Below are 21332 nucleotides of genomic sequence, written 5' to 3' on the forward strand. Positions count from 1 at the left end.
CAAACCAGCCAAAGAACCTCAATTCCATCCTCCACACTCACGGAAACTCCGAGAATAAATGATGAAGAAGTTTATCTGGTTAAATTAATTTACATTATCTTCCCAAAAAAGTGCAATAAACTTTATAACCACCTAAAAATGACTATATTTGTTGATGCAATCTGTATCGGTAAATAATGTCACAAAGAGAACATCTCACAGGACTTATGGCACCAAAAAGATTAACTTCATGGAAGCGTGTTTACTGAAGTGACCATTTCTAATGGCAGTGACAATAAAAATAAAAATAAAAATAGGAAATTAAGAAAATTCAAATTAAGTAACCATAACCAAGCCAGTGAAACTGATGGAAGCAGACAAACCTGGCAACCCAAAGGCAAATGATGCCACTTCTCCCCCCCAAAAACGAGACAACACTACATCTTTCGTAAAGATACAAAAAAATCAGCAAATTCTTACAACAAGATGAAAGTAAAATCAAAGAAATTTAACTCTGTCAGACCAAAACAACTCTCGGGATTTACAGAAGAACTAGAAGAAGTGAAAAACCACCACTTTGAATGTCTTCTTCACCATCGACAGTGTAAAACCATGATACTGCACTGCACTGTCATGCTGGCTTATATATAAAGTTTCTTTAGTCATTTGTGTCTTATTCAGTATATATACAACCAAGCATTGGCGTTTTTCCAGGAAAAAAAATCAATAGCTGACACTGAAACCTTTAATTTTCGGATTATGCCTTAAAAATAGCATCTGTGATTTTCAGCTGCCTTTTCAATTTAAAAAAAAAAAAAGAAATCCATTGTGCTGTTAATGCAATTTTCTTACATTGTACAGTTCATTATTGTACCTGTACCTAATTATGCTGATGCCAAGCAAAGCAAATTAGAATTTGAGAGGATGAAGATCTGAAGGAAAGCAGGGCAAAGATGGAAAAGAGCGATGAGGACGGGTCAAGAAAGGAGGAGGCATATTCTCTCACAGTCTATTTTAGATGTGCGTGTGTGTGTGTGTGTGTGTGTGTGTGTGTGTGTGTGTGTAGGCTACATGTCAGACAGTGACAGTTGAGCGAACAGTGACATACCAGGTTGGCAGAGATATTTTGGTAACTAGGACAAGTGAGAGTGAGAGTGAGAGAGCGATAGTGAGGAAGACAAAGGCGGAAAAGATGAAGAGATCGTTTAGAAGATCCCTCTCACTTTCTGTCGCCTTTCTTCACCTCACCCCTCCATCCGCCCTCCCTCCTCCTCCTCCGCCTCCTCCTCTCTCCTCTTCTATCTGATTGACAGCGCCCCCTCCTCACCCACCCTGTGCTCTTTGATTGACAGGACTCCCCAGACTGAGGCTCTTATCCCCCTGAAACAAACCTGGCTCTGCTCCTCCTCCTTTCTCTCTTCTGTCTGCCTAGACAAGCTCCCACTCTCCTCCCCCTCCTCTTACTCCTCCTTTCTTCCTTCTGCTCCCTCTAAATGCCATCTTATCATCTTCACCTCCTCTTTCTGTCATCCCTCCATCCCTTCCTCTTTCCCATCATCTCTTGCTCAAGCTCTGACCCCTCTTAACCCTATAGATTACACACACACACACACACACATAGGGAACCCCTTAAACCCCGAGGCTTATGTGGGCCCCTTTAGACTTTGAGAGGACACACACACACACACATTCACACACACTGGTATCCGTAGCACCCCTACACACAGAAAAACACACACTCAAACTGCCTTCCTCGCGCCGCGACACTCGTCTAAGCCCTGAACACACACCACCTGAGACTATAACCCCCTCAAACTGCTCACACACGCACAGTCTGAGCCTATTAAGCCAATTGTAGCAGTCTAAACAGGCACAAAGCTGAGCAGTGAGGTAGGTAACCCCTCAGGGCCACCGAGACGAAAACAGAGTCAAAGAAAGAAAAAAGGAGGTTGGGAAAGGGAGCAAAGCAGAGGGATGTGGAGAGAGAGGGTGAGGTGAAGCAGAGGCACGGAAAAAAGGGAGGAAAAGGAGGAAGCGAGAAAGGGGGAAGTGGAAGTGATGGAGGAAAGTAAGAGAAAAGGGGACGATGAGGATGCTGAGTGATTAAAAAAAAGACAGTAGGAGTTACAAGTAGAAACTGAATGGCAGTCACACACACATAGACACACACACCCAGAGGAGAAGAGTGGTTGTGGCTCTTTAGGAGTCAAGCAGGCGTATGATAGGATAGCGTTGCATGTCGTTAACCCTATATTAACCCTGAGAGGCAGTGGGATGCTCAGTGTGCTATAACAAGGATTAACTGGGCCACACACACACACTCACAGATACACTCATACGTACATGGTACGATGGGCTAGCTGTCAGTCACACACATGTGCGCACAAGGACTGAGAGACACGCAATGAGCTGTCAGTCACTCTTTAATGGTTCGCACACACAAATGTTTGAATTTGTTAAAGCATGAGTAATGTGTTTAAATGAGCGTGAGCCTTAACTCTGTTCACATGTCGATGTAACGTTTAAATGGTATGTAGATAAGTGTGCTTATGCATATCTCTTCATCTGCCAGTAACCCACTGCAGACTTGGCTGTAGCAACATTTTGGAGCCTTTTCTCTCTACTGTGTGCTGTAAATGCTATAATGTAATATCAGTTTCACTTGGCTGAAACCATCCCTGCAGAAGCGTTGGGCAGCATTTATACCATGCAACAGTATCCAGGTCTTAGGGCAGTGGTTTCTTTTCTTTCTGAGAGCTTTCTTTCCAATTTTATGCTGATATGGGGCTCGTTTTAATGTGAGTGCAGATACTTTTCTTTCCTCCAGCATCTCCACAAAAGCCTTTGCTGTTGTTCTGGGATTCGTTTGGGCTGTTCACACATTAGTTTCACGGAAACAGAATGCATCTCCTTCCTAAGTATTACGACTGTTGCCCGATCCCATGGTATTTATATTTACATACTATTGTTTGTACAGATGAACATGGTATCTTTCAGGAAATTGCTCACGAGGATGAACAAGGCTTCTGGAACGTCACAATATTTTTCCAGTGTCGGGGCAGTTTCCTTTGGTTTTCCCATGATGTCAAGCAAAGGGGCCAAGACACACGTCACACTGACTCTGATGATGCTGATTAGCTCATCACAGGCTTCTAACGCTAGTGAGCAAGTTTTCAAGCTGTTTTAATAGCACACTTACTTAAAGTGCCTGGCAAAGTAGTGGACTGGTGGTCAAAGGAGCTTGCAAAGAAAAGCGTCTGGACTTCTTTAAGTTACTTGAAGACGTTTCACCTCTCATCCGAGAGGCTTCTTCAGTTCTAAGGTCAAATGGTGGAGAGTCCCAGATATCTCCACCATTTGACCTTAGAACTGAAGAAGCCTCTCGGATGAGAGGTGAAACGTCTTCAAGTAACTTAAAGAAGTCCAGACGCTTTTCTTTGCAAGCTCCTTTGACTACGATGACCTGGATGACTGAGAACCTTCACAGACATAGTGGACTGGTGGTCCATACATTCACGTGGAAAAGAAAGTTTCTACAGGACTCTATCTATTCCTTTGAAAAACTAAATTGTTGTATGTCTGTATGACTTTGTCAGCCTTTTGCATTGTGAAGGACTTAATTGTGGAGGAAAATCAGCCCACTCTTCCTTACAGCATCGCTTCAGTTCACTGAGGTTTTTGCACAGCTCGCTTAAGGTCCCACCACAGTATTTCAGTCAGGTTGAGGTTTGGACTTTGACTTGACCATTGCAACACCTTCATTCTTTTCTTTTTCAGCCATTCTGCTGTAGATTTTCTGCTCTGTTTGAGATCATTGTCCTGTTGCATGATCCATTTTCAGCAAAGCTTTAGCTATCAGACACTTGGCCTCACATTTGAGTCCTAGTGCTGTGCATTACGACCAAACATCTCCAATTTGGTCTCATATGTCCAAAGGACATTGTTACAGAGGTTTTGTGGTTTGTTCAGATGCGACTTTGCAAACCCAAGCCGTGAATAAACGCCCCAGACCACCAAACTGCCAAAACTTCTTCTTTTATAGAGGCGCTTACATCTGCTGACGGTCAGTTAAGTGCATTAGCATCCATCATCCCACATTTTCACATAACTATAAGTCCAATGCGGAGCTTAGCACATGCACATCTGCATGTTGTAGCTTCATACTATCACCAGAGGGCAGTGTAAAAAAAACAGATCACAGACAAGAATGTGGGATACTCTTGTTTATGTTTGTGCTGTTTTTGGTCTTTTAGTTGAGCCGTTGAAAAGAAGGAATTTATCACAGACATCTTTGTAGCGAAGATGCCATTTTTTGTTTCATTTCTTCTTCATAGCAAAACATTGGCATTACCTTTCAGTTCAAGCCAAATTGTCAACCAATCTGGATTGTACCTTTGTAAATATTATAGCTAAATGCAGCATACACTTGAGTATGTATAACCACAGATGCAGGGGGATATATCTGCTAAGCCCTTAATGTTTTCATTGTAACTGTTTAAAATAACTATTAAAGTTACATTTTGAATATTTCTTTTGAGTGGGTGAGTTAATTTGAGCTCTCCTTCTGTTTACAATCAATGACACTTTAAGCTGTTATTTTGACTTTGCCTCATTCTCTCACATGTTTGCGTCAAACAGCAGAGCTCCAGATGTTACACCAAGAGGCTGTGAACCACTGCAAAGTGGAGGGGGCAACAGGAAGTATCCCACGGTATCCACGGTAACCTTGACATTCCATCTTGACCAAGTTCCCTGACATCTCCCACAATTCACTCTGCTTTTCTCCTCCTGCCGTGGAAAATGAGACGCACACCCCTGTGTGTGCGCGCACACACACACACACACACACTTCAATAGTCATCAAGCATCAATGTAACAAACAGTGACACACGTATTATGATTATGCAGCTATTACTTTGTCAGTTTGTGTCTAATATATCAGCTATTCTTTTAGGGGCCAAACCCAAGCCTTGGCCATGAATCCACACACGCAGATTACATACACACTTTCTAGGCAAATATATAAAAGGCTGTAAGCTGAGACGTTTGAGATAGCCGACAAAACAGGAGAATAGGGCGGTGGTGCGGCAATACCTATAATATCCTTCACGAACACACAAATGCACGTATAGCGTATGACACACGCACACGTTTGTGCACTTAATAAGATTTCTCCAAACACAAAGAAAAAGAGGAAAGAGGAGTTTTGCACTGTATAGAGCGAAACCTTGTACATCCCCTCCAAAGTGGCGAGAATAAAGAATCTCATTCATGCCAAATTATCCCTGTAATAACCTTTATGACCTCTGTTTGCGGCGCTGATCACACTGATGTTTGTCTTTATGAACCTTTAGTGAAGAAGCACTGAAGGACAGTCTGTAGATACAAAGCTGAGTCTATGGTGTGATTACTGTTCATCAGACGCTCATAAGCCACAATATTTAAACCTCTGTTTCAATTGTGTGGTTCCTCACGCCACACAATGGGGGTATGCTTAGGGCTAGGGCATGGGAACACTGTCAGTGGATCGTCTGGGTCCTATAAGTTGTGGAGTGTTTCCTCCGTATATCTCACTTGGTCTAGCACATCTTACATGCAGTATGCTTGATTGGACTGGAATCTGGAGATCTGGATATCCCGAGGCAGGGTCAAAACCCCGAACTCTTTGTCGTGTTTCTTGAGCCATTCCAGAGAAGTCTTTGCAAGAGTACTAGTGCCTCAGGGAGTGTGCTTGGACTGCAACAGTGTCTAGATGCTGTGAAAGTAATATCCTCATGAATGCTGGCACCCACTGCACTGCAACAAGAAGATCTGAGGTATTTACCTCATCTGTCAGTGCTTTTAATGTTGCAGATGATCAGCTTATATTACAATTGCCAAAAATCTTTCACAAACTGAAACTGAAACATCTGGTCATGGTGAAGAAGGAAAAAAAAGAAACACTTGGTACAAATCTGCAGGAATATGATATTTTGTACAGTGATTTAAGTTGTGTAACAATGTGGTGACAGGGAGTAGAATATTTCACTCCTCTCCCTGTGAATTACTCAAACACATGCAGACAGACCGACAGAACTGCTCGCAGAGGGTTAAAACAACTGCCAAGGAGAAATCAGATTAAAATGAGGTTGGATCTCATTTCAGTTTTTCTCTGTCACTTTTTTTTTTTGTTCTTCTTCGCTCATGACCCATTTTTCTGTGCTGCTGCAGGAGCGACAGAAAGAGGGGTGGGGTGGATGTTAAGGGAGGGATAACTTCAGTCCTCTCCTGTGACAGACAGAAGGGAAGAAAGAGAGCGACAGACAGACAGAGACGAGCGGCAGGAAAACAACAGACGACTCCTGCTAGTGAGCTGCTTTGTGTTTTGCGTGACGTAGAGGAAACACACATTCATCTGAGCACTCAAGTCTGAAAGTGCGCCTTTGGGATGTAACGGAGCAGCTGATGTGTATTTGTGTCCCCTCTGCAAAGATCGATGATTACGTTACTAGAGTGCGCATGTACATGCAGATAAAACCTGTGTGTGTGTGTCTGCAAGTGTAATTCCACACTGTCACCACCCACTCACGAGTCCTGCTGTTTGACTTATAAAAGCAAAATTGGTTTCTCAAATGCTTCCCGTGCATCTGAGGCCGCTGATTCTATCGAGGAGTGACAGCAGCTCATCCAAACACACAAACATCCTGTCCCACCGCGCCGTTCAAACGGGTCAGCGCACAAACTCTCGTCCACTGTGTGTCTGTGGGTGTGCGCAAGTGCGTGCGTGAGGAGAGAGAGAGAAGAGGCAAAGTGAGAGACAGTACCTGTCGATGATAACAGGGTCTGAGGGTGTCTCATTACGGTTTCCACAGCTCTTCTTGTCACAGCACCGACTACGGGAAGAGAAAAGAAGACCGTCAGGGAAGAAGACACAGGGCAAAGTGGGGGGAAAATTTGGGCATAGGGTACATTTTATGGAATTTCCAGATTAGAGGTTTAAGTGGGAGTGTTGCAGTGCGTGCCTTTTGTCTGCACTGATAAAACAAATTTATTACAACATCTGCAGAATTTGTCCCAATCTGTCGAAAGCAGGCCATAGTGAATTTTACTGAAAGTCTTTCAGAGAAATCTGCCCTGAAAGCAAGGATAAAAATAGACCTGCAAGACAAGGAAAGTGACTGTATAGCAGGATCTGAAGGAAATACACTGTGGGATTGCTGCTTTAACAAATACATTAAAAAAGACACTGCCGGATTTATTGTTGGTCGTGGTTTGTCTCACTCGTGGGTAATTTGTTGCTGTGGTCACTGCCTAGCATTTCTTTTTTCCATTTTCTCCACTTTTTACTGCTGAGCTGGTTGATATTCATTACCAGTGTTCCCAGTATAAGGTGCACCCTTAACCACAGTTTGCCCATCTGGCTCAAACAATCAACTATTAAGATAGTAGTTTCATCCGAATCCCAACAACCTCTCAAACATTCAGGTTTTTAGGATTGGGCTCAAATAGATGGTTTCATTTTGCACAGCACATTATAAGAACTACACAGGTAGTAATTTAGCTGAATAGCAAAATAATATGAAGATAAGTTCCAGAGCTCCAGGCACCAAGATCGTGTTTTGGCTTAAAACTGATCTTTTAACAACCTTAACCAGATGTTGCAAAGCTCCATTTTCCATTTTGCAAGATTGCCAGGACTCCTGCCCTACATTACACACGCATATACTAACATTACATGCTAGGTCACAATTTTACAGCGTTTATTGTAAAACACCATGCTTTGTGCTGTGGATAGCCACAACACTTTTTCCTATGAGACTAGACTGTAATGGTGCATTACACCTATTTTCATAGCCCATGAAGGTGACTGCATAATATGATTGTAACTCTGGGGTTTTGTAAAGTCTCAGAATAATAACCTCTCCTGGTGTCAATATGATACTGTTGGGGTTATGAAAGGTTAATTAGTTAAAATCCCCTCCACATGTGTTGCAAGAAAATGTTTTCATTAGTACGTAATTAACAAGCTGAGATCATTTAGATGCTTATAGTCAAGTTTTTTCCAAAGGCAACATAACCAACAGCATAACCGTCTGGAAATCGAGCGCGAAAAGTCCATCCTAATTGTACTGATGAACCATCAGGTAAAGTGGAGATGGAAACAAAAAAGAAGCCCGAGGCTCCAAAAACACGTGGGCGGTATACGCACGCACATGCACGCACATACGTGAGAAAACAACCAAAACACCTGACATGGTTACCGAAATTCACACATGTGTACTACAAGTGTGTCAAAAAGGCTTTCTTGCATGCATCAATTATGAATAAAGGTGTAAGCAGGAGGGCGGAGGATAAAGATGGCTATGGGTGGGGAGGGGGGGGTAAAGAGTGAGAGGGTGTGCGTGGGAGGGAGAGCTAAAAGAAGAGGGTGAGAAGGGGAGGGAGGGGAGAGGAGGGGTCTGGGTGGGAAGAAGAGGAAGGGGAGACATCTCGGGTTTCCCGCTGTCACAGATGGCAGAGGTAGAAAGAAAGCGACTGATACGTTACACCTTCCTCATTGTCTCCGCTATCTGCCGCTCTTTCTGCTCTCGCTGTCATTCGCTCTCTGCCGCTCTATGAACTGGGTCATTACACTGTAACTTTGGAGAGCAGAGCGCAGCAACAGAGAGAGGTTAGAGAGAGGAATCAAGCAGGAGATCAGGGACCGGGGTGGGGGGTGAAAAAGGAAAGCTAAACCAGATGAGGGAGAGGTAGAGGGAAGGGTGGGTGATGGCGTGGGAAACAGAGGGAATGGAATAGATGTGAAGGAAACTTAAGGGACAGAAGAGGAAGTGGAGGAAGGAGAAGAGTGTTTTATGCTATGAAAGGAGAAGGAAGGGGTGGAATGGGAGTAATGCAGGACCTATATCTGTGGATGCTGGTGAGCTAATCATCTGCTCTATGAAAAATCTTTGGATATTGACTGTTGGTCAATCAAAGCTAATTAGATATTGGGTGTTTAACTTTAATTTTAATAGCCAGAATGATTAGCAGCTATGTTAACATGTCAGTGATCACATGATATAAATAAAGTCAAGAGATTAGCCTTAGATTTTGATCAGTATAGCAAACATAATAACTTAAAAACATAAGTGACAGGCTAATCACTAATCCATAATTCTGTTCCTGGAGAGATATGTTTCATTCAAATGTCTGTTAAAAAAGATACAAATAATAACAGATAAACTTCTGCTTACACAGAAGCTGAGCAGCCAAGGATTTTCCAAATTCACAGAACTTTGTCTAAAAGTATATTTCACGTCCTGGAGTTTCCAAAGAAATGAAAACTATTATGCTAAAATGTCCACAATAAATTAAACTCACCTTGAAAATAAAAACAGAGTTTCAACCAGCTATACCAAGGCTGCTCTGTCAGACAGAGTGAATATAAAATATCTACAATGTCATAAAGCTTCTTGATTTGAAAGAGGGCAAATGTTAAAATACACTGAGCACGACCAACATTTGTATTAAGCGCGTTCATTGAAGCATCTATTGTCCAATTCTAGAGTGAAATCACTCACGTATTCGTGCCAGCGCTTCAGCCAATTTTGCAACGCAGGTCTTTGTGGTGGCAGATTGGCTGGGAGCATATGGCTAATAGCACTGCCGTGACAATAAGCCACACTGATTAATGGACGCCCTGAGCTCTTTGTGTGTGTGTGTGTGTGTGCGTGTTGTGTTGTGTTGTGTGCAAAGCCCCCGCTGCAGAATCAGCATGTGAGAACATGAGGCAACAGCCGTAACTTTGACCTCAGCGGCTGTTGAAGACAAGCGACTGTTTACACTCGCTGCAGAAGCCATACTTTCTGCACTGTTGCTCCCCCGAAGGAAGTATTTAAAACAAAATCCCGCAGGACAGAACGAGCACCTTCTACTGTACGAGAGTCATACCGTACAGGTTATGCAAGCACATTTGATTCAGGTCCGCAATTATCCTCCACTTGATGAACGGCAATAATTTACAATAAAATCTGTTGCCAAATTGTTTATTTATATATTCACTGTAAATCAGAATTTCAATTGGTCTATCATGAGCCTCTCCAGCTGAACTGCCTGAGGAATATTCACCAAGCTATACGATGAAGTATTAGTGGGCCTGATTTCACAACTAAAGTCCCTGTGTGCGCATGTAGATGAACCCCAATTTATATTGGTACAGTTAAAGTTTTTCAGTGACAAGGTCAAGGAAAAAGAACAACGTAATTCATGTGCTAAATCTGAATTTTTATAACTGCGCTGTGCGGGGCTCTGAATACACAAGCATACTTCTTTGTGTCTACGGATCTATGTGTGTGTGTGCGAGTGTGTGTGTGTGCGCGAGTTGCTGCCTATTTTTTATAGTCAGATTGAAGAGCAAGGCCCATTTGTTAGCCATGAAACAACAGAAGGGTTCAGATTGACTAATGAGTTTCTCTGTGTCCTAATTAACCAGGCGTCAGAGACACATGCGCACACAAACTACACATGTTCCCGCGCGCACGTTTCCTATTGTATAGGATAGGTCGGCAAAACGCCCCTATAAATAGAACTTTCCTCCCAACCTACTTCCAAAGAAATTCATCTTAAGCTTATAATTAAAGCAACAACTGTGATAGCCAAAACTCATCTTCCTCAACAGATAGGGCTTCAGGTGTGTGTGCGTATGTGCGTGTCGGGGGGGGTGGGGTGGGGGGGGGGGTTAATGAGGGTGACAAAATAAGAAATGTACATAGCGGTGATTGGTGAGAACTTCACAGGCAAAGTATGCTGGAGGAGAGAGGAGAGGAGAGATGTGATGCATCTGTTCTCACCTGCACATGATCTCATGTGTCAGCAGCACTCTGCACATCTCTGGGTTCTTGTCCTGGCCTTCGTAAACAATCGGCTGAAAAGAAAGAGGAGAAGAAGAAAGCGGAGAGTTAAACTCGCAGGCTCCAGCGTGCTCATTTCACAGCAGACCAAAGCCTCTTACTGTTTTTATTTACGGTGTGTGAGTGGCTCACAGAGATCCATTTAACTGATATGTAATACAACAACAGAGCAATCATCAGAAGTTGGACAGATGAGATTTGTTAATGGGATCAGTGAATTGTTTTTGTGGGAACTTTAAATCTTCATTTTCAAAAAAAAGCTTTGAGGAAATTACTAGCTTAATAGTAGATTTATATCATAACGAGCATGAAGCTGCACCTTGACTTGTAGTTTTTCTGTAACGTCACCGCAACGTACACTTAGAATAGCGTCAAAGTGTTATTGAGATAACAGGTTAGGTCCCACTTCACCTCCATGAACGCATCCTTCATCAGTAGCACCTCTACTTCACATACACTCACACCCATTGTGTCTCACACCCCTCCTTACACACACACACACACATGCACACATACGCACACACGGAGCTGATTCACACTCATTGTTTTAGAAAATCCTCAAAATAACAACCATCATCTCATCGGCTCCGGAGAATGGTCCTCACATTTTCTGCCTCTGCTGCCGAGGCTTCACCTGCTTCTGTTACACAACACTCCCGCGCTGCTATGGAAGCAGAATAAACCGGCATAAGTCACACACCACTAAGCTACCTATCAATCAATACGCACGCCCTGTCAGTCTTTGGTCTGCAAAAGCTGGTTTGATGTGTCGTACCGAAAACTGCGGCGAGCCTGACTGAGTGACAAGATCGCTTTCCTCATGAGCGGCCAAGAAGTTTCTCTGCCCTTTAAAATCATCTCTGGCTCATGTTTAGACTGCCTGCTGCCATCAAGTGAACAATGATGAATGAATAAAGCTGATTTTATGACCACTTAACAAGGCCACACTGACACCGCCATACTTGGAAAATGAAACATGTATATATATGTTATGTCTAAGTAGCTTTAAAGCTTATGGACTGTCAGATATACTACACATGGCCCAAAACCTTAAATGCAAACCCTCTAAGAAGAATAATCAGTGCTTTTATTTCACCTGTGATTCCTTTTCATTCTCCATGAAGTAAAATTAACAGGAGCACATTTTGCTGGTTGCATAAAAAAGGATTCAGAACCTCCCAGTGGCTTCTTATTGGGGCCTCAAGATGAGCAAAGGGTGTAGGCTGAACCTCTCATTTGTACCAACTATGTGAAACTTAGTGGAAAGCAGTGACAGAGGCTGTACTGTCTGAGGGCCCCAGTATTGTAGCCTAAAGCATTTCATACTAATAGCTAGCTGTGTTTTCTGGAATTGGAGCCCCCATGTGTTTCAGGGCCCGAGGCCCTTGTCAGTTACAATTTTCCATGCATGTGCATATTCCATTTGAACCCCTCCTCCCCACGCCTGCAGGAAATCTATCAATATGTGAACCTGGAGACCGAAAAGCTCCTGGTGGTCCAGGATTCCAGGGATGTGCACCCACAGTCGATTCAAGCACGGGGTGAAAATATGAAAGAAAAATGAGCTCATGGAGGAATCTGCACCAGGCTAAGCTGACATTCTCCAAGAAAAGCCAATCTGACCAAAAGCTGTCAAAGCGTCTGACGCAAGTTCAAATACGCAGGAAAGAAAATAAGCGTTTGTTCAGATTGTAAATATTTTAAATGACCTCAGACAAAGAAAAAAAAACCCGCTCCCATTAACACACTACTGAGGTTGATCCGACACCCAACATCTGAAACTCTTTCTGGAATCGCTCACTCATCAACATTTGAACCGTAAAATCCCCCTGATTGCCCTTTAATGAAAGCCAAATCTAAGTGTGTGGAAACGCAGAGAAAGACAGAATTCTGACAGAGCAAATCTGAAGAGGAAACGTGTTTTATAAACCACAGTTGTGTCCGTGATTAGTCCTGCTCCTCGCGCCATGGGAAAAGAGTGGGCCAGGAGAAAGCAATGAGCTTGCTCCCTAACCTCGACGAGCGCGCATCACCATCATCTCTTCACTTTTTTTTATTTTTTTGCACTTTGCTATTTTCTCGTCTTTCTTACGCCCACACGCAAACACACAAGTAAACCATTAAACCTTTGGCTGGGTGAATGCATTGATCTTTCTAAACAGAACAGCCGTGTCGCCCGTGACACGTACCACCACATAACAGCCCACCTCCTTTATTTAAGGCGATCGGGTCAACAGCATAGATGAGCTACAGTCTGGGTCATGCAGCAAAAGTAAAAGTTTGCAACTGTAAAAGACATCCAGTTCTTTCCCACCTGACTGATTGCTGCTCGCCCTGTGCCAACAATCTTTCTTTTTAAACCAGTTTGGTTTTCGAGAGAGGTCTTGCGTTATGGAAGGTCAAACAAAACATTAGTATTTACAGCAGAACTGTATGAAACTAAGGTCTAAAGTTTCTAATTGGTCTGCCCTCATGGCAGCTTGAGACCTCTGGAGCTCCAAAGAGGAAAAAGTGACAATGCAAAGATACTTCATCCACCCTCTGTGACAGCCTCTTGTGTTAGTGTGTACCTTCCTCTACCGCCACGGCCCACGTTTGCCTCAGATTCTTCATTGCTGTCACTTTGCCTGCTCTGCTCCTCTCTTTCATCTGCTTTTCCCTCCTCTGTCTCCTTCCTCTCTCCACCTCAGCAGGCCTTTCACACAGCATCTTTGCTTCTCTGTTCCCCACCTTTGAAGTGGCGTGATATGTGCGGCATGTAAACAAGGATCCGTTAAGCAGGGGAACACACTTCCTCCTGCGTTAGTGTCAGGTCGACTAGCGAGCTAGTGATCCGACAGGGCCGCAGTGACAGACGCTTTATTCTCCGGGACAGAGTCGTGATCAACGAGCTCCACGCTCTGCTTCTGAAGACTAGGAGGTGCTCTCCTTCTCCGTTTAACACAATCAGTTCTGGCCCTCAGCGCACAAACGCAGAACAGGTAGACTTACAGAAATAGAACAGAAACAGGCAGCAGCTTTTAAATGCCAAATGTTGGAGTAGGCTTTTCCTTTACTGGCTGTTAAATCACAGTGAGAAGGGCGGAAAAAAACAGAATAAAAGACGTTTGCCTCATTATAATGTGTCGCACATACTCTGAGTTACAGAGTCGAATATTTAAGTAAAACTAAAATTAATACTTTACACCGCTGATCAACTACTAAAACTGAGAAATTCATACTAAAAACAAATCTATGTTTCTATGGTTTACTCTGAATAATCTTAGAGAAATGACCCTCTTGCTTTCTTGTTTTTATCGTCTTCTGTTTCTGGGCTTTTAAACAGTGAAACATGTGAAAGGTATGCTACTACGGCACAAAGAGAGATTAACGAGACTAGAATAAGGCTGGATTTTCGAGCATTTGCATCATGACAAATGTAAATATTGATGATTATTTCCTAAGTTATAAAACAGAAAGCCTGTTTCATTATCACATTTACAAACTCAGCAGCTCTTTATTTTGTGTGTTCCTGTCAAAAATGTGTTTGGGCATGCTGGGCTCGGGTCGTGTGTTTTCAATTTTGGTGGATGAAGCCACATCTTGTTAACAACCAGTGAAATAAGAGAGAAACCAGTGCAACCTCTGGACTTCTGTGTGGCTTCTTCTTCTTTTCTTTTTTCCCCGCCTGGCAAGACAACAGTGGGTGCGAACAAATGCCTGTGTGTGCGGTTAGAGACAGCGGCCATGACATCACTGACCAGCTAAGCCAACCTCGCGACTGTTTTGGTTTGACCACCTGTTAAAGTTCCATTCCTCCACTACTGGGAATAACACACACACACACACACACACACACACACACAAACTCAAGCGAGCATGCTTTACGCCTTCTCCAAAGCACCTTTGCACATTTACTGTATACATACAGCACTAAACACCTGCTCCCCTTCCCCATCCACACAGCCACAGAGCAGCACTCACACAGTGCAAGGAAGGCACCACAGGTGCAGCACACCTGCCTCCATCCTTTTTTCTCCCCCTTTTCAAATATTGAAATTCTAAAAAGCCATTAATTTTTTCAGCATGAAAAAGTGTGCATGTATTTAATTTTTTCAAACTCTACAGGAGAAAGTCCCAACTGTGTGTATGCGTGTGTGTGTAGCTGGTTGTCACCCCACCAAGCCGAACCTAAAGAGTGTTATTAGGAAACAGTGTGGTCTCTTAGGCCTGCCAGCGTGCACACACACACACACACACACACACACACACACACACACACAGTATGTGGTGCAACGTGGCAGCAGTAATGTGAGACTGTCAGAGCCTGGAGTCACATTAGTAAGTATTCAGTGCATGGTGGGCTTCTTGGCTCCTCATACCTTGGCGTTCACAACACACACACACACACATTTTGCATTCCACCAGGCAGATAACTCTCACTCGCACTTTCTTCATGAACAAAAACAATCAGTTTTCATCCTGACTTTAACTGCGGGACCAGGAGCGCACAAACTGAAAATGCATCCCTGTCTTCCCGCCTCTCTCCTCAAACTCTACCTGCTCCTCTCTCTGTCTCCCTCCCTCTCTCTCTCTTGCTCTCCCTCTTATAAATGTACACATAAACAAAAACAAGAGCATTACCAGAAAAATTGGATCTGATCAGAATGCTTGCTACGCAGCAGACCAAATCCCAGAGGTGCCCTTATATCTTTCCACTTCCTACTGCGAGCAGCAGAATTACGCTCCTGTTCCTCAACACCCGCTCGCTGCCTCCTCACTCTAATCACAGCGAGAGGAGCACAGGCAAAAACGCCTGGAGCCATGCCGTATGTGTGTATGTGTGTGTGTGTGTGTGTGTGTGTGTGTGTGCCCCCACCCACATACACTGTGGAAACACCCACCCACTGAATCATACACGCATAAACATTCATTTCTGTGTGAAATAGAGGAGGGCGGCGGAGAACAAGAGGATCAGTGGAGCAGCTCTTTGTCAGAGAGGTAACAGGAGAGGTGACAGACCGCTCTGAGAGTGTGTTAGGGTGTGTGTTTACCTGTTTAGTCATGGAGTCTATGAGTCGAACATAAAAGTCCTGCTCTGTTCTGATGCCTGTTGGGATCCAGAGGAAGGGAGAAATATTGTAAACTTTACACATATTTTAACACACAGTGCAGCACGTTGCAGGGCATTTAAAATATGTGGAATTAGGTTAGCAAAGTGGCAGCAGCGGGTACAAGGAAACGAGATTAACGTCATTTACAGCAATAAGCTCGCAATAAATAAACAAAGGAGCGGGGCAAACGTAATTTTGTCTTGCAAATTCTTTCTTCTTAAAGCTTTTATTAATGTTTCCTATTTAGGCCTGAAATATGAGTCAGTGGAGAACAGTCTGAGAGCAGACAGTCATTCTTTGGTTTAAATGCTCAACACTTGCGACTTGACACACAGTGGCTCCTTTTTAACGAGGCAGAAAGGGGTTGTGAAGAAAGTGAGAGGCTTATTAAAGATCAGCCAGCAGCTGCTCATCAGTTCAGTGTGAAAATAAATGTTGTTCAGCTTCTGCATTTCTCTCTGCTGCGATGCATGCTTTACGCCAAGCCGGCTGTATCGATATAGCTCCCAAATCACACGAGAATCACACGTTTAACTCGGCATAGTTTACACAACACGAGACCTTGGGCGTTCAGCCCCGTGTTAAGACGGTAAACAGATTCAAACACCTTGTTTGTTGACTTATCTGATAAATTGCTTGTGTCTATTCTGACTCCCAAATATCAACACATGCGAGACACGAATTGTAGCTATTCTTTACACAGGAGGCTGGTGCTGTGATGTCCCTGCTTGGGTTAGCGTGCAGCTCACACTGTCAAAAAATTATTTTAAAAAAAGAAAAAGAAAGAGCACATAAAACTGGACAAACTAATTTAGGGACAGTGACAGCAATGAAGCCACAAAGCTGGGTCACATCCTGTAACAGCTGCCTTGAAATTTGACTAATAGAAGTCGGTCACGTTACACAATCGTGAATCTCTGCCCTGCAATTTCGTTGACATAAATTCTGGAAGCCTTGATAACCCATTGCAACATTTTATTTTACTACTTTGAGGACAGGACTCCCCCCCCCTTCAAGAATCAGCTGCTGCCTGTGTGAATATCATTAAGTGTCTGATAAAATAAGACATGAAGCTGATCTGGCAAAGCTGACTCTAACTATGCATGCATATATATATATGTGAGTGTGTGTGTGTGAGTGTGCCAGTCTGCTCACCATTACTGTAAAGAAGCTGTAGCCTGTAATGAATCCCGTTATTGGTCTTCTCTCCGCTGGTCTCCTTGACACACACACAACAAACACAGAGCTGTTTATGGAAAAATTAACACCATTTTAAAAAAAATAGCAAGAAGTTAATTTTTTCCTGTTTTCACATGTAGGCTAGTGAAGCATACATCCAACTTAATGAATTCTTTACAGCGGTCTTGCATTAAATAAAAGCTGATTTATGCTCAGAGGAGTGCAGCCCTGTAATTTCTCCGTGTGTAATCGTGGTGTTATTGTGGATTTTTAATTCCTGCGTAATTACTGGTTGTGTTCGGAGGGCCAATAAATCCAACACGGAATTCTCCCGATACATTTCATCTAATTTAAGCCAAGTCATAATTGATGAGAAGCCCGGGCTGCAGCGCCGTTGTTTATATAGAACAAGTGGTTGTGTTGAATGGAGCTGTAAATTAAAACAATTTAAACGCCGAAAGGCATTTTTTTTAATTTATCAAATACACACGAGGGTTTAAGGAGGTTTGTGCCTTACAGTAAATTTATAATATTTATAATATTGTATTTTTAGTTTTTAATAATAATAATATAAATAATAATAATAATAATGCAAACAATTAAAGGACAAGTAGTTCATTAAAATGGGACGTTAAAAATTCATTCAATAATGTCAGAAACCAAATTTAATATTTGAGGCCTTCACAAAATCTCAGGGATCTTCCTTCATCTAAAAACTCTTAAGACCAACGTGTATTTCTGAACCGACCTTCTCTTTTTCGATGAAGTCCACGAAGCTCGTCCTCTCGATCTCCACTGGCTGGCCCTGCCGGTCGTACAGAGCCAGGACGAAGTGGAAGAAGTTGGACTTCCGCAGGTTGGAGGGCGGCTGCTTCTCAAAGTGAGCCCGAGCCAGACCCACTCCACTGCAGACACACAGACGGAGGGGGGTGTTAGAAGCAGTCAGAGGATGTAAAGTTTTTATGTTGTAAAAATTAGAAAAATTCAAAATTAATATAAGAACGAGAGCAAATTAAATAATAATAATTATGTAAAGTTAAACTAAAATAAATAAATAAAAACAAATAATAAAAACAAACCTAAAGGGCCTACAAACACTGAAAGTAAAATCCAGCTTGTGCTCTTTTTTTTTTGGCAGATTTTCCTCTTATTTTAAAGATTGTGATTATGAAAGCTGCCTGTTTTACTTAATTAATTAAGTAAAACAGGCAGCTTTCATAGTTTGGTTTACAGATTTACAGATTCCGGAGATAATTATCTCCGGAATCTCTAAACCAACTTGAAGCACAAACTTGCTGTTCGCGTAAAGGGGAGATCGTGATATATCCACGTTTACTCTGACTGGCTGTGGTTCAGTTGGAGAATTTTATTCCCTTCTAATAAAACAACGAGTAAGTTTGAAAATGGGGAGGAAGTACAGGTTTTTTTTTTTCCTCTAGCACAGGACTGCATTTGTGTATTTGTTCTTTGATTTAATCCTTAATAAATCGCATCTGAAACATCTGTGGAAAAAATAATCTCTAGACCAAGCACATGCTGCTTACAACTGTTTAGTTAATGACAGCTTGTGTGGTAGAATTTTTCTGAATGAGATTATTAATTCTACAGATGATTTTATCAGCAGTTGAATGGACAGAATTTTTTTTCGGACTGCTGCACTTCCATTCGCAAAGTCTCAATTCTTGTGCAGCTGCAGTATCCTGGAGGAGAACACGCAGGCTGATTCCATCTTTCGGTAAATGAGTGATGGTGGAAGTGCTCCTCACTTAGGCACAGCTCACCTTTGGGCGGCCGTGTTGGCGTCCAGCACGCCGCCCCCCTGCATCCAGCTCCGGACGTTCATTCCTCCCAGCGGCTCCTCTTTCAGGCTGCTGCCGCTTCTCTGGATGCTCTCCTGGATTCCAAACATTAACAAACCTCCTGAGCTCGATGCAAGTCCCTCCGTTTGCCTCTCTCCTCCCGGCTTTGCACTTGTTCCCCGGCGGATCCCTTTCAGTGACTCGAGCGGAGGAACCTTGAGACGCACTCTTGCTGCTGGTGCTGCGTGCGCTTAGAAAGACCTCAATCCAGCGTGCACCCTTTATTCCACTTTCTCTTGTCCTGAGGAGGGAGTTGGTGCTAAAACGGTAGGCGAATCATAATAAGTCATAAAATCCAGAATATCCAAGCACTTAAAAAAAGGGTTAAAAATCGCACGCCCTGTGCGTAAAATATGTGTGTAGGGTGGAAAAAGTCACTCCTGGTGCGCGTGGAAACCCACAGCTTTGGGCTGTCACAGAGAAAAAACAGAGAGATCAGCTAGTACCCGGATCAGATGTCATCATCTTCTGACACTTCTTTCTTCCTCTTTTTTTTTGCTCTCGCTCTCGTCTCTGCCTCAGCTCAGTGGTCCGGGACGCGCTGGCGTCGGTGATGTCCAGAGCTGCGCTGCTTCCCGCGGAAGACTCCCGAGCTCTCGCCACTCCGCTCTCTCTCGCTCTCTCGCTCTCCCTCTCTCTCTCAGAGGAAACCGCTTTGTGACTCTTCCCAAAGGACCCTCTCTGAACCAAACACGGCTTCTCCCGCCCCGGGGGGAGAGAGAGAGAGAGAGCTGGGATGGGATGGAAAGGAAAGAGGGGAGGGGACAGCACGGGAAGAGAGGAGAGGAGACGCCCCCAAACAAAGAATAGAGAGGAGTTAGGTCTGCCCCGCGTGCAGCGGCCACGGAACTCCTTCTCCCGCTGTCCTCCTCCGGGCCGCTTTCTCCTCGTTTTTTGGGGGGAGGATTTCTAATAAACGTTTAGAAGGTTTTCTGTAAATGTGGAGATGAAGTCCTGCGCGAATCCGTGCTGAAAGTTCAGAGAGAGGAGCTGAAAAAGGAGGGGGGGGGGGGGGGGGGGGGGGGGAGAAACGGCACTTCAGCAGAGTGAACATCACAGGGCAATCTAATGATCTCAGACATTTAACCAGCGTGGGCAGTTTCGTTCTATCTAAGAACAGAACAAACGCCCCCAAACACGATTTTAATCTTTCTGTCTTCATGACTCAAACCTTAGTCGCAGATTTAGTTTTTGTTTAAAATCATAGTAATTAAATAATGTAGCGACCCCACACCCTCAAGAAGAAAAGAAGAAGAAAAATAAGGTATATTCGACCATAGACCCGAGTCCACATCCTATTAGTCTATTTCTCGAGGCAGACCCGCAGCCTCTACATTTAGATCAAAGTTTTATTTACACCAGCTGGTTAGGCTCAATTATAAAAGCCACATTTCCTCGTCACAACATATCCCTGTTCCCCCCATTGTCTTCCTCGGGCCTGCTTATTGCAGCCTAGCGCCGCAAGACACACAAACAAAAGTGACAATAACAATAATTAGCTCAAAATAACAATGAACATAATTGAGGATAATTGCTACCAGATTTCCCCGCTTTGTCTCTCCCTCTAGCACCATCTGTTATTTGAAACAATTTATCACGCCGCCGAGGGGGGATTTAAACTAAATACAAATATTAATAGATGATTCGGTGGACTATTTTTAATAGAATAAACTGCGGCGTATTGATCTGTTTAGGTGCAAAAGGTCAACAACTTTAGCGGTGTTCTGCTGGCAGTGAAAATGACTGGCAGGGCGCACTGGCGCCGTTCCAGGTTTTTATTCCCAAAGGTTATTGAAAAACGCTCTTGACCTTGATTATGGAGAATAAGAGTCTTTTATGCTTCAGTTTTCCTGCTTATAGAGGAAGAAGGAGACGGTGGCGGATGAACCCGTGTGGGATATAAAGAATTTCATAGCTGAGGAGAAAATAATAATAATATAATGGAATGAATTAAAAATTGAGAAGTGTGAGAGGTGTTTGGATCGATCGGGAAGAAATCAAACACGTGTAGCAGGATCAGATAATCCAAAAATATTAACGAACATATTTATCACCGCGTGTCAGCTCATGTAGGCCCACAGCTAAACTGTGGAGGAAATAAACGCTTGTGAATGTAATCAAACAGTGTCGGTTAGTCACTTTTTCAATTTTCAAAATATCAGACATGATTGCTGAGGTTTCAGGAAGAAATATCGATTTTAAAAAAAGACTCTTTAAATTTCAGGTCATTAAAGTCAAGTTTGGTATATTTGCTCTCGAGGGACTATAAAGGAAATACGGTATCAAAAGGCCACAGGTGGGGGCTTTTAATACGGAAGTGTTAAAGTATTTTAGATTTCAGATGCAATAGA

General features: G+C 43.2%; 1 protein-coding gene across 2 annotated transcripts in view; it reads right to left on the reverse strand.

The window, feature by feature from the left end:
* LOC102787924 (transcription factor COE1-like) overlaps positions 1–19621 on the reverse strand; it is a 90444-nt gene extending 70823 nt beyond the window's left edge. For both annotated transcript variants that reach the window (XM_087847381.1, XM_087847380.1), the window contains exons 1-6: positions 18904–19621; positions 17871–18027; positions 17099–17162; positions 15884–15939; positions 10791–10864; positions 6783–6851 (exon numbers count right to left, since the gene is read on the reverse strand). In XM_087847381.1, coding sequence (XP_087703507.1) covers positions 6783–6851; positions 10791–10864; positions 15884–15939; positions 17099–17162; positions 17871–18027; positions 18904–19031 — 548 coding nt within the window. In that variant the 5' untranslated portion in view covers positions 19032–19621. The remainder of the gene's footprint in view (positions 1–6782; positions 6852–10790; positions 10865–15883; positions 15940–17098; positions 17163–17870; positions 18028–18903) is intronic.
* Positions 19622–21332: the final 1711 nt, after the last annotated feature.

This window comes from Neolamprologus brichardi, chromosome 10 (assembly GCF_056152115.1).
Source record: "Neolamprologus brichardi isolate AB-2024 chromosome 10, ASM5615211v1, whole genome shotgun sequence".
NCBI classification, from domain to species: domain Eukaryota; kingdom Metazoa; phylum Chordata; class Actinopteri; order Cichliformes; family Cichlidae; genus Neolamprologus; species Neolamprologus brichardi.